The sequence below is a fragment of the Cydia fagiglandana genome, chromosome 15 (genome assembly GCF_963556715.1).
Source record: "Cydia fagiglandana chromosome 15, ilCydFagi1.1, whole genome shotgun sequence".
In the NCBI taxonomy this organism is placed as follows: Eukaryota; Metazoa; Arthropoda; class Insecta; order Lepidoptera; family Tortricidae; genus Cydia; species Cydia fagiglandana.
Window position 1 is genome coordinate 11,477,454 of NC_085946.1, and position 12,849 is coordinate 11,490,302.

At 37.9% G+C, this 12,849-nt stretch overlaps 2 protein-coding genes and 1 long non-coding RNA gene across 3 annotated transcripts in view; 2 read left to right on the plus strand and 1 right to left on the minus strand.

The window, feature by feature from the left end:
- LOC134671373 (homeobox protein XHOX-7.1') overlaps positions 1 to 1,121 on the plus strand; it is a 41,459-nt gene extending 40,338 nt beyond the window's left edge. The window contains exon 6 of the mRNA XM_063529212.1: positions 903 to 1,121. Within this exon, the coding sequence (XP_063385282.1) occupies positions 903 to 1,012 (110 nt within the window). The 3' untranslated portion in view covers positions 1,013 to 1,121. The remainder of the gene's footprint in view (positions 1 to 902) is intronic.
- The window catches only part of LOC134671371 (uncharacterized), a 305,131-nt gene that overhangs the window by 138,672 nt on the left and 153,610 nt on the right, over positions 1 to 12,849 (plus strand). The window lies entirely within an intron of this gene.
- Positions 8,423 to 10,298, minus strand: LOC134671377 (uncharacterized). The gene is made up of 3 exons (XR_010099213.1): positions 10,241 to 10,298; positions 9,858 to 9,890; positions 8,423 to 8,602 (listed from the first exon to the last, which is right to left on the minus strand). It is a non-coding gene; the product is annotated as an uncharacterized LOC134671377 (long non-coding RNA).

A 12,849-nucleotide genomic window follows, 5' to 3' on the forward strand; every position in this document is an offset into this window, starting at 1 on the left:
AATATCTTATTTCCTGCGGCGAGATTGCATCTTGAGAAAACGCGAGGGTCGATTCAGTGCCTCACTATTCGCTTCCCGACCCTCTTACGGCGACCTATATATAGCTGGAGCTAGGTAGGCGGGACGAAACCACTTGCCGCGTACCCTGTTTTGCGCAGTTTTATTTTTCTACCTTACTTTTAGAGAAATAAATACGTCAAAATATTTTTATGAATGATAAGGTAAGGGAAGTAGGTACACAATTTAGGTATCTAGACAAGTGTTTTGATTTCGACTAACTCTACGTAAAAATGCCATGAATTTATTATTATTTCAAAAATATACCCGTCCCGCTAATGTTTTTTTTTATATTGATTAATCGGATGCAACGATATGAAAACAGCAGATACTGATTGGGCAGATGCCCAATAGTATCCAGATAATGTACAATTTTAACAAATGTGGTGATATTACTTACTAGCGACCCGACCCGTGCACGGGTTGACAAATTATACACTTAAACCTTCCTCAAGAATCACTCTATTGATAGGTGGAAAACACATGAAAATCCGTCCAGTAGTTTTAGAGTTTATCGCGAACATTTTACAAATAGACAGACGCGGCAGGGGACTTTTATAATTTCAGACTTTCAGCAAACGCCTAAGGCAGGCCACAGGTGACCCTCGCGCGGGCAGCTTTCTCGCGCAAAGATTGGCCATAGCAATCCAGCGCGGGAACGCTGCCTGCGTTTTGGGCACCTTACCAAGGGCGCAAAATTTTGATAGGTATTTTTAATTTTTAGCTTTAGTTTTTAGTTGTAGTTAATTTTAATTTTGTATTCATTTTATAACACTTATTTTACATTAAATGAGTTTTCTCCCCTTTAGTTTGTATGGTCTAGTGATACCATTTTTCTTCTACAGGCATGAGCGCAGAAGACGAATGGTACAACAAGTCGCTATCGGCCCTGCGGATGAACAGCGGGCACCACGCGAACCTGGCCGCAGCGCCCATGCTGCAGTACCAGACCTAATCGTTGCTCCACGGCGCCGACTATTCGGCGTCGGCGTCGCCGTACGCGCCTCCTTAGCCTAAAAGGTGAAGCTACGATAGACGCGACAGTGGCGTTGCGATTCAACCGCCGACTTTGCCTAGTCGGTATCGTCTTGGGTCGTCCCATTCGTTTTTCGTCAAGTTCTTAAATTAGTCCTATTCTGCTTTCGTCACTCATGCTACATTCGTCACAATCGTCGGTGGCTTTCAATGTAGCATGAGTGACGAAAGCAGAATAGGACTAATTTAAGAACTTGACGAAAAACGAATGGGACGACCCAAGACGATACCGCCTAGTCATAAAATAGAAACTCAAAGTGAAATGTTTCATTTCCTAATTAATTGAAGCTGCACCGCAGACTGAAATCCGAAAGGTGATTAAAACAAAATTCACGATACGCAGATTTTACATCCACGCAAAAAGAATAAGTGATTAAACTATAAATTATTTCTGCAATTCATTAAAATTCGAAATCTATAATCGTTATTTATTTGCTAGTCAACGCCACTGTACCAAACTAGTTTTTCCAAGCAATATTAACTTTCTTGGGAAAAGGACGTTCCATTTATATGTATTATATATACTTAATAAGCTGTGACCTTTTGGCTTAGTTCAAATCGTTATAAAAATTCCAGGATCAGAATCGAAATATCAGTATTGACCTATAGTTCGTTTTTTTTAGCATTAGAAAGAACCTCGCAGAAGTAAGCTTGTGGTTCCAAATCCGGCAGTTTTAGCGGTAATAATTTGAAGTAAATTATATGTATTGACCGTGCTACATTAGATAATTCAATAATTATTAACAATTAAAGAGCCTGATAAAAACTGTGCGCTTACTTCTGTGGAGTTCTTTCTAATGCTAAAAAAAACGAACTATAAAGCGATAAAAGGATGATAACAAATTGCATAGATTATCAATACAAAAAAAAAAGATTGACCCGAGTAAATATGTCAAATATGTTGAATTTACTTTCGCGTTGTATACCGGGTGTGGCCTGTAACATGAGCCAATAATTAAAACATAGATTGTACTCATCAAACGGTGACACTTTTACTTTTAAAAATTATGAAGTATTTAGACTCCTTATTTTTCATACAAAATAAATATTATATTCAATGGACGCCATCGCCACGCCATTATCATTGTGATTGACGTTGCTTGTCACGCCTTAAACATAACAAAATTCGCAATACATTGCGTCTTAGAATAAACTTTAAAGTGTATTAAAAATCAAACCACAAGTAATTTTTAAAAGTCGCTGAACAAATGTTGGTCAATATGAGGAGTACAGCCTACGGTTTAATTTTTGCTCATATTACAGGCCACACCCGGTATAGATGAAATAAGATGAAAAAATACAGGACGAATCAATAAAACAGCGATTAATGCCAAAGTACTCATAATAATTTACCGATTCATTCTTTTAACAGTTCGCAGTCACTTAGACAGTAGGTAAGAACAAAATGCGAGACAAGTATATTGTTATTTTTATTCATTATTCTTCTGCATAATTCACAACTTCTCAATCGCCCAGTCTATTTTGCAACCACACATTTTGCTATGGTGCCCTATTGATATTCCGAAAAAAATTACGCCGATTTTTGTTTCGCCGACAACGATTCGCCGACGGGTTCTTTGGCAGAGTAACGATTGGCCGAATCTTATTAACGCATAATAGTCATTTGCGAGAGTAGTCAATAAGCAGAACATTGATACGCATATTTACTATTCGTAGAATAATCATTTCTCTTCCTTCCTTGCCGTATCCGGCAATGGCGACCCCATCAACAGTTCTTATCCGGATTATGAAATGCCCTTATGTGGCTCGTAAAACCAAACTTTGTCTTGAAGATGCGGTCACACGATGCGCAATGGAGTTGTCCAGTCGAGTTGCGGGTGTATGTATAGGAGGGCTTAGGTCGCGTCTTGCGGATATGACGCTTAGCATCCAGGTCTTCCAGACGCTGCTGCTCAAATTGAGCTACTTTCTTATGAACTCTAGAACGCCATTCCGATCTTTGTAATGCAATGCCCTCCCAGCAGTCAGTCGGTATCCCGCAAGCGACGAGGTGGCGTTTGAGAACGTCTTTATGTCGCAGGTACTGGCCCCCCTGCTTCCGCTTTCCACAAGAGAGCTCTGAGTAGAAAACTGCTTTGGGCAGTCTCTCATTCTCCATACGCACGACATGGCCACACCACCTTAGCTGATGCTTCATGACCAGTGCTTCAATACCAGGCATCTCGACGCGACTTAAAACTTCCGTATTCGGTACCTTGTCTTGCCACTTTATACGTAGAATTGAGCGCAGACAACGTAGGTGGAAGGTGTCCAGTTTTTTCATGTCTGATTTATAGCTGCACCACGTTTCTGAGGCATAAAGCAGAGTGGGTATGATGATAGCTTTGTAAACCATAATTTTTGTGGACAGCTTCAAATCGTGCGACCTCCACACACGGTTGCTGAGCTTGCCAAATGCAGCAGCTGCATTGGCTATGCGTGATGGTATTTCAGACGCTAAGGTATTGTCATTGCGGAGTTGGCTTCCTAAGTACCTGAAACGTGGCACTTCTTCAAGAGCTTTGTTATCCAGATTGATACTGGAGTATTCCATGTGACAACCCCTAGGTGGTTAACAAAATAAATATTATATTCAATGGACGCCATCGCCACGCCATTATCATTGTGATTGACGTTGCTTGTCACGCCTTAAACATAACAAAATTCGCAATACATTGCGTCTTAGAATAAACTTTAAAGTGTATTAAAAATCAAACCACAAGTAATTTTTAAAAGTCGCTGAACAAATGTTGGTCAATATGAGGAGTACAGCCTACGGTTTAATTTTTTGCTCATATTACAGGCCACACCCGGTATAGATGAAATAAGATGAAAAAATACAGGACGAATCAATAAAACAGCGATTAATGCCAAAGTACTCATAATAATTTACCGATTCATTCTTTTAACAGTTCGCAGTCACTTAGACAGTAGGTAAGAACAAAATGCGAGACAAGTATATTGTTATTTTTATTCATTATTCTTCTGCATAATTCACAACTTCTCAATCGCCCAGTCTATTTTGCAACCACACATTTTGCTATGGTGCCCTATTGATATTCCGAAAAAAATTACGCCGATTTTTGTTTCGCCGACAACGATTCGCCGACGGGTTCTTTGGCAGAGTAACGATTGGCCGAATCTTATTAACGCATAATAGTCATTTGCGAGAGTAGTCAATAAGCAGAACATTGATACGCATATTTACTATTCGTAGAATAATCATTTAGTATAGTCATAATTACCCGAGAAACCATTGGTCGAAACACAATAGGTCGAATGTTCATTTGGCATTAATATTTTCTCTAATTTATTACTTTACTAAATTAACTTTCACATACTCGTAGTATTCATTGAAATTGCTAAAAAAGCAGTTTAGGTTAGTTTAGAGCTGCACCCTTAAGAAAACGAACCGTTGCTGGAAAAGTGAGTTAGGTTGGGTTAGAACTGCGACCCCTAAGAAAACGAACTGTTGCCAGAAAATTGGCTTAGGTTAGTACTACGACCCCGAAAAAAAACGAACATTTTCCAGAAAAGTTGGTTATTAGGTTAGGTTAGAACTGCGACCCCTAAAAAAATTATTCTTTCCAGAAAAGCAGATTGCGTTTTGACGAATAACGACTCAATAAATAAAAATTTTGGTAAAAACCGGATTTATAAGAAGTAACTTTTCTACAGGTCCATGAACCTGTGAAATGAAATTACATGAACAAATTGTCCTTGAAACTAAACCAATGTTTAAATTTTTTGGTAAACCATAACTAATCCGAACTAAAATTATTTGAAGTAAATATTGTGTTAAAGATTTTGCCATTTGAAATAACTTGAATTTTTTTCTGTGAAACAAAATTCTATAGAAAAACTTGCCGGCAAAACAAAGCTAAACCATATAAATATAATAATTCTTATAAACCATAATTTACTTAAAAAAGGATAATATTTTATTTCATCCTTTTGGATATGGGTTTTCTTTATTTCTGCTATTTTCTGCTTATTTCTTCTAAAAGTTTTTGTTTCGAAAATAACGACTTATATATAAAATGTGAAACGTTATTCGACTAAACATTGCTTAAACGAAACGATTACTCTGCTAAATGGAAATCGTCCAATAATAGTTACTGCTAATTTACACAAAAGCGAACTGAACGGTATGTGAACCAAGAGTCTACGTAACGTTAGTCGACCAAAAGTTACACTGACAAATAAATGACTCTGCGAAACGATGTTCGGCGAATCGTTTTCGGCGAATCGATGATCTGCTAAAAGTTTTTCGGAGAATCATTAGGTACCCTTTTGCTATACATTATCTGTTCAGTTAAATTATCTAGTGTTTTTTTATGAGAATAAGATACAAAATGAATGCTTGCGGAGGTTGATATATTCCCTAATATTCTAGGCATACATATAAATTCAGAAACTGAATAACCTATCCATATAATTTTTAATTGTAAACAGAGGTAACATAATGGTATATCTGTTTCCGCAGTCATTCGTGTGTTTAGATATTTATATATAGGTACAAATAGTGTTATAATTTTAATATGAATAATTTGTTCTACGACATTAGTTATGTAAGGTAAATCAACGTGTATGCTAATCTGTACAGCCATTTAAATTGGGTAAGTGATAAGTATTGTATTTTCATGATTGTTGTATTGATTCTGATATCAAGTAAACCTTTTATTTGATAGCTCTTGTAAAAATGCGCACTTTGGAAAATTTTTGAAACGATATTATTTAAATCATTTAAACACTTCATATTTAATGGCTAAGATATAAATATAAGAACTCCCTCGTCGATTGCTACTTATTTGTACCAGTAAAAAGGTAAATATCAATAGTAGTCTTCCGACTCATCTCTATTGTTATACAAAAGTAAATAGTAAAACGATTGATTAAGTACATAATTAGTTTTTCCACCCTCGTTAATTGTTGAACTCAGGGCTGTCATCCTTATTACGTCTTCATTGGAGTAAAAGAGAAAGGTCTTACACGACGAAGACTTTAAAGACTTCACTACGAATATTTTGGAGCTATCAAATAAAATGTTTCATATATTTAATATTTTTATCAGTGCAACTCAACCAATGTAAATAATCGTTTTGCATGATAATGATATTTTGTAAGACGTTAACAGCTCAACGATGTCATAGCGTTAACTAATTAATTGTCTAGTCAAATTAAAGTATTAAGAGGCCGTTACTTGTCTGGTCAACAGATTAAGGGCTGATTAAGACGGCGCGCGTCTCGTATGCGATTTTAGTTACATTGAGGACTATTGGTTACATCCAATTCAGCCGACCAATCTAATACCGCAATGTAATGAAATTCACATGCGAGTTCTCGCACCATCTAAATGAGCCTTAAGAGATCAGTTGGAGCAAATACGCCCCCTGGATGGATAAGTGCTCCTAAAGAATGATACAGGAAGAGTTTTGGGTTACAATCACTACCGTGGACGCGCTTATCCTAGCCTGGGTACCTAGCCAAGTTGCCAATCGTTCGCTCCATAGCGAACGACACGCTGTCTCTCTGTCACACTAACCTAAGAGTGATAGAGGGAGATTAACGTTTCGTTCGCTACGGCGCGAACTATTGGCATCTTGGCTAGGCAGGGATGCCTGGCAAAAATGCGCCAGTTAGCCTTTGGACGCAGTTGTAACTGATATTAATAAAACTCATTTCATGCGTTTTCAAGCTAATTAAAATTTGATCTCATAGTTTTATATACCGTAAATGTAATTGACTACCTAATTGTTTATTCCAAAATAATGAATGTTTTGAACTTTGAACTGTGTACAAAACAGAATCATATCAAGTAAGACTGTTTCGGCGAAATATCTTTATTCATCAATGGCCATCTTGTGCATTCTGTAAATATAATATTTAAGAAACATTGTCTAAATAATGAACATGTGTAAAATGGAATAAATTGTCTAAAACGTATAAATAACTTTTTCTTGGAGATGTAATATGTACCTACATACCTAACATTATTACCTACTCGCATTCATATTACCACGACAGACGCCAAATAGAGTGAGCAAATCAAATGCGCAATTTTTGCGCGTCGTCATCATCATCATCATCACTCACACATCACAAATATTAATCTGTATGTTTGTCAATTGGCATGTTTTTTCCATGCTCTGGCGTTTGGTTTCCGCTGTAAGCCGAACATGATGGAAAATAAATAATAAATAAATAAAATAATAAATAATCACCATCTCAGCCATAAGACGTCCACTGCTGAACATAGGCCTCCCCCTTTTTTATGGGGGGTGAATGCCATAATCGCCACGCTTGGCAGGCGGGTTGGCGATCGCAGTCGAGTACACCGAATTTGAGGGACGCTGCTGCTCGTCCACCGGTGGTCTTGGACGGAGTTTAAGGACATACCCGACCCGGGTTGCGCATCGTACTTACGTATAACTGCGGCTCGCTTAACTTATACATAGGTACAAATGGTAATAGTCTGTGCAGAAAGAGAAGAGTCATGAAATGTATATGGGATCTAATACATTCTAGGGCTCTTCTCTTTTCGCACAGACTCTACCTACATGTCCGAATTATTTACATTTTTAATTTTATGCGCACACTTTGGCCATGCAGCTTCGCACCTTCTGGCAGCCTTATAAGTAAGCAAGTAGCGTACAAGCACAATAATTGAGTCTAGGATCTAATTTACGCCGGCCCCAGTTTCATATTCAATATAAGAATTCTAGCACAGAAAAATCACAATACAAAACAGTTTAACATACAAATAAAAATAAAATAAGATAAGTACAGTCAGCAGCAGAAGTTGCTAAGCGGACGTGGTATTCAAAATTACCGTAATACGCTCTTATTCTCTTAACAATAAAGTCGCGTCAAGATCATTTTGAATACCTGGCCCGCTTAGCAACTTCTGCTGCTGACTGTACATATACATACACACACATATATATATATAATATAATATATATACTGCGGCAAGTTTACCTGTCTTCGTTCGTAGTATTCCTCAGAACAGCGCATATCCTAGATAAGATCTGCTCTGATGTTGGCGTACTGCGTATTCAACAGCCGGTGGCGGTCGAGGTAGTGCGCGAGGTGCGCCATCACGATGCGGTCACCGCCCAACGCGTTCCAAAATGCCTTCGCGTCGTTACGCATTATTGGACTTTGACCATGGAGCTTCGCACATTATGGCAACTTTACAAGTAGGTATGTCGCGTACAAGCATAACAATCGAATTTAGGTTCTAATTTACGCCGGCCCCCTGTCCTTATCCACTCAACGCTAAAAGCCATGGCGAATGTCTACTGCAGCAAGTTTACCTGTCTTCGTAGTCTTCCTCAGAACAACGCATATCCTAGATAAGATCGGCTCTGATGTTGGCGTACTGCGGATTCAGCAGCCGGTGGCGGTCGAGGTAGTGCGCGAGGTGCGCCGTCACGATGCGGTCGCCGCCCAACGCGTTCCAAAATGCCTTCGCGTCGTTACGAATTATTGCACTCTGACCACACTCCTGCAAAATGTTCAACCTCCATCCATAGACATATCTAAGGACGAGCCTTAGGGGAAATAAGAATGAGGCCAGTATAGTGGTGTCATTGTCACGCGCAAGAATTCGAGTCAATCGTGCAGACGCCACAACACGATTGGTTGATTGGTCGATGAGTTCGCATCACGCGCGCGATTGGTCGCAACTAGTTGCGTTAGACTGCGCGAATAGCTAGAATTCGTGTGTGACGCCACTGAACTAGCACCATTCTTAATAAGTAAGGCCCGTCCTTAAGTATATGTCAATGCACGCGATATTTTTTCTCTTATCCTTTATATAGACAGTATCAAATAGATCATGACGGCCAAAGTTGCCAAATCCAAAGGCCAAGTCAAATCTAACCTACTTTAAGATCTCACATTTTTTTAAATAACAGCAATTGTTATAGGTATCCAATAAAGCAAAGAAATAGAGTTTAATACTTGTTCATAATGTTATTTTGTTCCTATAAATACATATTTAGATTTCGCATAGAACTTGGCACTTATTTAGATCTCCATTCTTTTTGCGGCGAAGCCCACAGCCAAGCATAATTTTTGTATTGAACTTGGCTCTCCTTTTTTAAATTTATGTTTTTGGTGGGGTATCATTATTTTTTGTATAGAAAACTAGGCAGGCATTGAGATTTAATGTTACGACACACCGTTCGCCGGTTGTTTAGCGCGTATTATAAGTCTTTTGTATGGGGACACCACTTATTTTTTTATTTAACTTTATTTTTATATTTCTGTTATATAGCAAATATTGGGATAGTTTCAAATATCTGCTTGTAACGGTTCCAAAGCTACAATTAATTTTTGTTTTTGTATGGGGCCCCCTCTTATTTGTTAACTTTTTTTTTATTTTTAGATTTTTTCCTACGCTTGCACACAATTACCGAGCTGGATTCCAAATTTCATCCTTCTAGGTCATCTGGAAGTAGGTTAGGTTTGGCTACTATATGTCAGTCAGTCAGTCAGTGCTAAAATTTACGAATTTTGAACTTCACATCTTTATAACCGTTTGAGCTAGCTTCATGAAATTTGGGCTTCTAGATGTCCTTGTGGATATAATTAAACACACGTAGTTTTATGTGTTTACGTTAAAGAGGTTTTGAGTTATAGAAGGGTCAAAAGTGGCACCAAGGTGGTTCGTGTAATATTACACTCGGCGCTGGCTAGCCAGTTCCTTTGCTTGAACTTGGCTTGACACGCTGCCGCGTGTCTAGATAGGTACTTACCGACGGGAGGTGTTTCTTTAAGTCCATATTCATCTGTAAAAATATGGTTATCTGTAAAGTCGGTTTACGGACGATAATTTTGCGTGATACTACCATGGAAATTTGTCCACAACGTGACACTTTTTCGTGCATGCTTCCGGTGTTCATCGATTAATTATTGTTCGTCTGTCCGTCTGTCTGTCTGTCACCAGGCTCTAAGTTCTCATGAACCGTGATAGCTAGACAGTAAAATTTTCAGAGATGTTATATATTTCTGTTGCGGCTATAACAACAAATACTAAAAAGTACGGCACCTACCCTCGGCGGGCGAGTCCGACTCGCACTTTTCCGATTTTTTGTTATATAAATAGATAATAAATTATATTATTTATTATAATACTTACCTCGGTAGAAACGGGTATGAACCTTTCTATTACTGAGCGGACTGTACCAAGATTTGGCGCATTCTAGAAGAAGAAACAAACAATATACATACGTAAAATGTTTAATGAAGTAAGTAAGCATATAATAATGTATTTAAAAAGAAATGGTTATAATTATAATATAATCGTTTCTAGATCTATTAAGTAATTGACGTATCTTATAGTTGGAATCGGGCCGCTACTCACCGTACGCACGGTATAACCGGTACGCTGCTATCCCTCAGGGGGCCGATTTTTGAATTTCGGCCACTCGATTTCGTGTATTTCGTTAAATAATATCTCCACTACTAGGCATTTAAATTCTACTAATAGAATTGAAATTGAGTGGTCAATACCACGAGATTCCAAATTTCGTTCGCTCGTATTTCAAAAATTAGCACTTCGCCGTTTTCGGCGGCAAAAATCGGCCCCCAGTATGGAAAATACCCCGTTTTCAATAGTATTTATAATGTAAATGACAATGTTTACTTGAATTCGTCAATGATTGTAATATCCTACTCGATACTCACCCCAGGGCGAAAGAAGCAGAACGTTTCCGTGTTACAAGCATGGATACTATGAGAGCAAGATACAGTGTTCGTGACTTTTTCCGGGCTTTCCATTCCGTCTTCATTAAACCTTATATCATCGTGTGAGATCAGCGAGAAATGAGATTTAACTAAATCATACACCTGCAAGGTTGTTGTGTGATCGATTAAAAACATATTTGTCTCAAAATAAAAGTTTTTGGCAAAAATTCCATTTTTGGTACAAGCTTTTATCGCTGACTGTACTTTTCTTACAACAGACAACTAATACTCATCGAGACTATTCTAAAAAACCCTAACACAATTAGGTTGCGTTGTTTCATCACAGAGTTCCTATAGCCACCTCCTGTCTCCATCATCAGATCAGCTCGATGGTACCATAATATTGCATTGTCATCCTATTTATACATGCATGCAAAATTTCAGCTCAATCGAAAACCGGGAAGTGGATCAAATTTAACTTGCAAGATTTGATTACAGACCGACAACGGGACAGGTGAAACTAAATAATAAAAGCTTGTAATAATCAAAGGTATATTTACTAGATTCGGTTTTCACGAAAAACCTTACACAAGTTACCCATCTTTCAGCATTAGGGCCCCCCACATCTGGCGTCTTTCGAGCGTCGGCGTCTGTCGGCGTCGGTCCAGCGCTATGGAAAATGACGTCGCTGCGCAGTTGCGTCGACGCTGCGTCGACGTTGCGTCGACGTCGGCCATAGAATTGTAGACGCCGACGCTCGAAAGACGCCAGATGTGGGGGGGGCCTTAATGTGTTTTCAAAATATGTTTTTGCGTATAATGATCTCTGTGCATTAGGTTATTTAAAGGGGTCCACTGAATAACATTATACAGTCCGCCGCGCCGGACGGTACCGGCAAAGAGAAGAGGATAGAGGCAATAGCAATTTATACATTTTCAATTTTATTTTAAGTTTTAATCGTGTGTCGATAGATGGCAGTAAATGTACCGTGACTACAAAATTTACTTTGGCAATAGCCCTCTATTAGTATTGCCAAAGTAAATTTTGTAGTCACGGTACATTTACTGCCATCTATCGACACACGATTAAAACTTAAAATAAAATTGAAAATGTATAAATTAAACAAAATATGTTTACGGTTAAATGATTTGTAATTTTTATTGTTCCATACTGACCCATGTTCTTTCACTGATATGTGTTAAAATTGTTAAATAACAAATGGTGTCGTCAACGCCATCTAGACGAGAATAGGCCAAAGGTAATGGCGCCATCTATTCGAAAATGACTTTTTCTTGATTTCCGAGGCACGTTTTTTTCTTAGACTTGATTTATCTTATACGGAGTTATACACGGTGTAACATGAGTAAACCGAATAATTTTAACAGCGTATTCCTGATCATATTTAGAGACAAAATTGTCCTATAAACTTTTTTTTAAAACGCCTAGTTTCAGACATAATATTAATTTAAAACTAAACAAGTTTTTGTTGTTACATAATGTAAAAGGCCCTTTTGGTGGTAATGTTGCTGCTATTGGACGTAGTTTAAATATCCTTATTGATAGATGTCAAAAAGTGACAAGCAACTCTTTGCAAAAAGATGGTTTTACGAAAAAAAAAGTAAAAATCAATTTTAAGTAACAAGTTTACCAATAACATTTTTTGTTTATGTACAAATACATTCAAAAAATTTAAAAAAAACAAAACAAATAATTTTTTTTTTTGGCGAAATTGACCTAAACTCATATTACATTTTTTCCTTCTTTTGACCTCAGAAATGCGTGGTTAAAGTTATTCGGTTTCCTCATGTTACACCGTGTATATATCTGGTATCGGCCTGTCAGTTGTTCGGAACTGTCAAAATTTTGTTCTAACTGACAGGCCGATACCGTCCGGCGGACTGTTAATCAGTGGGCCCCTTTAGTGTTCAAACCACGTTCATATGAATAGGCAAGTACATAGTTTGATGATTCCAACAATTTGGTCGGTGCACTGCACTACAAGTCAATTTTCTACGGTGAAGGATCTCGATTGCGAAGTGACAGCGACACTGACGCTAAACT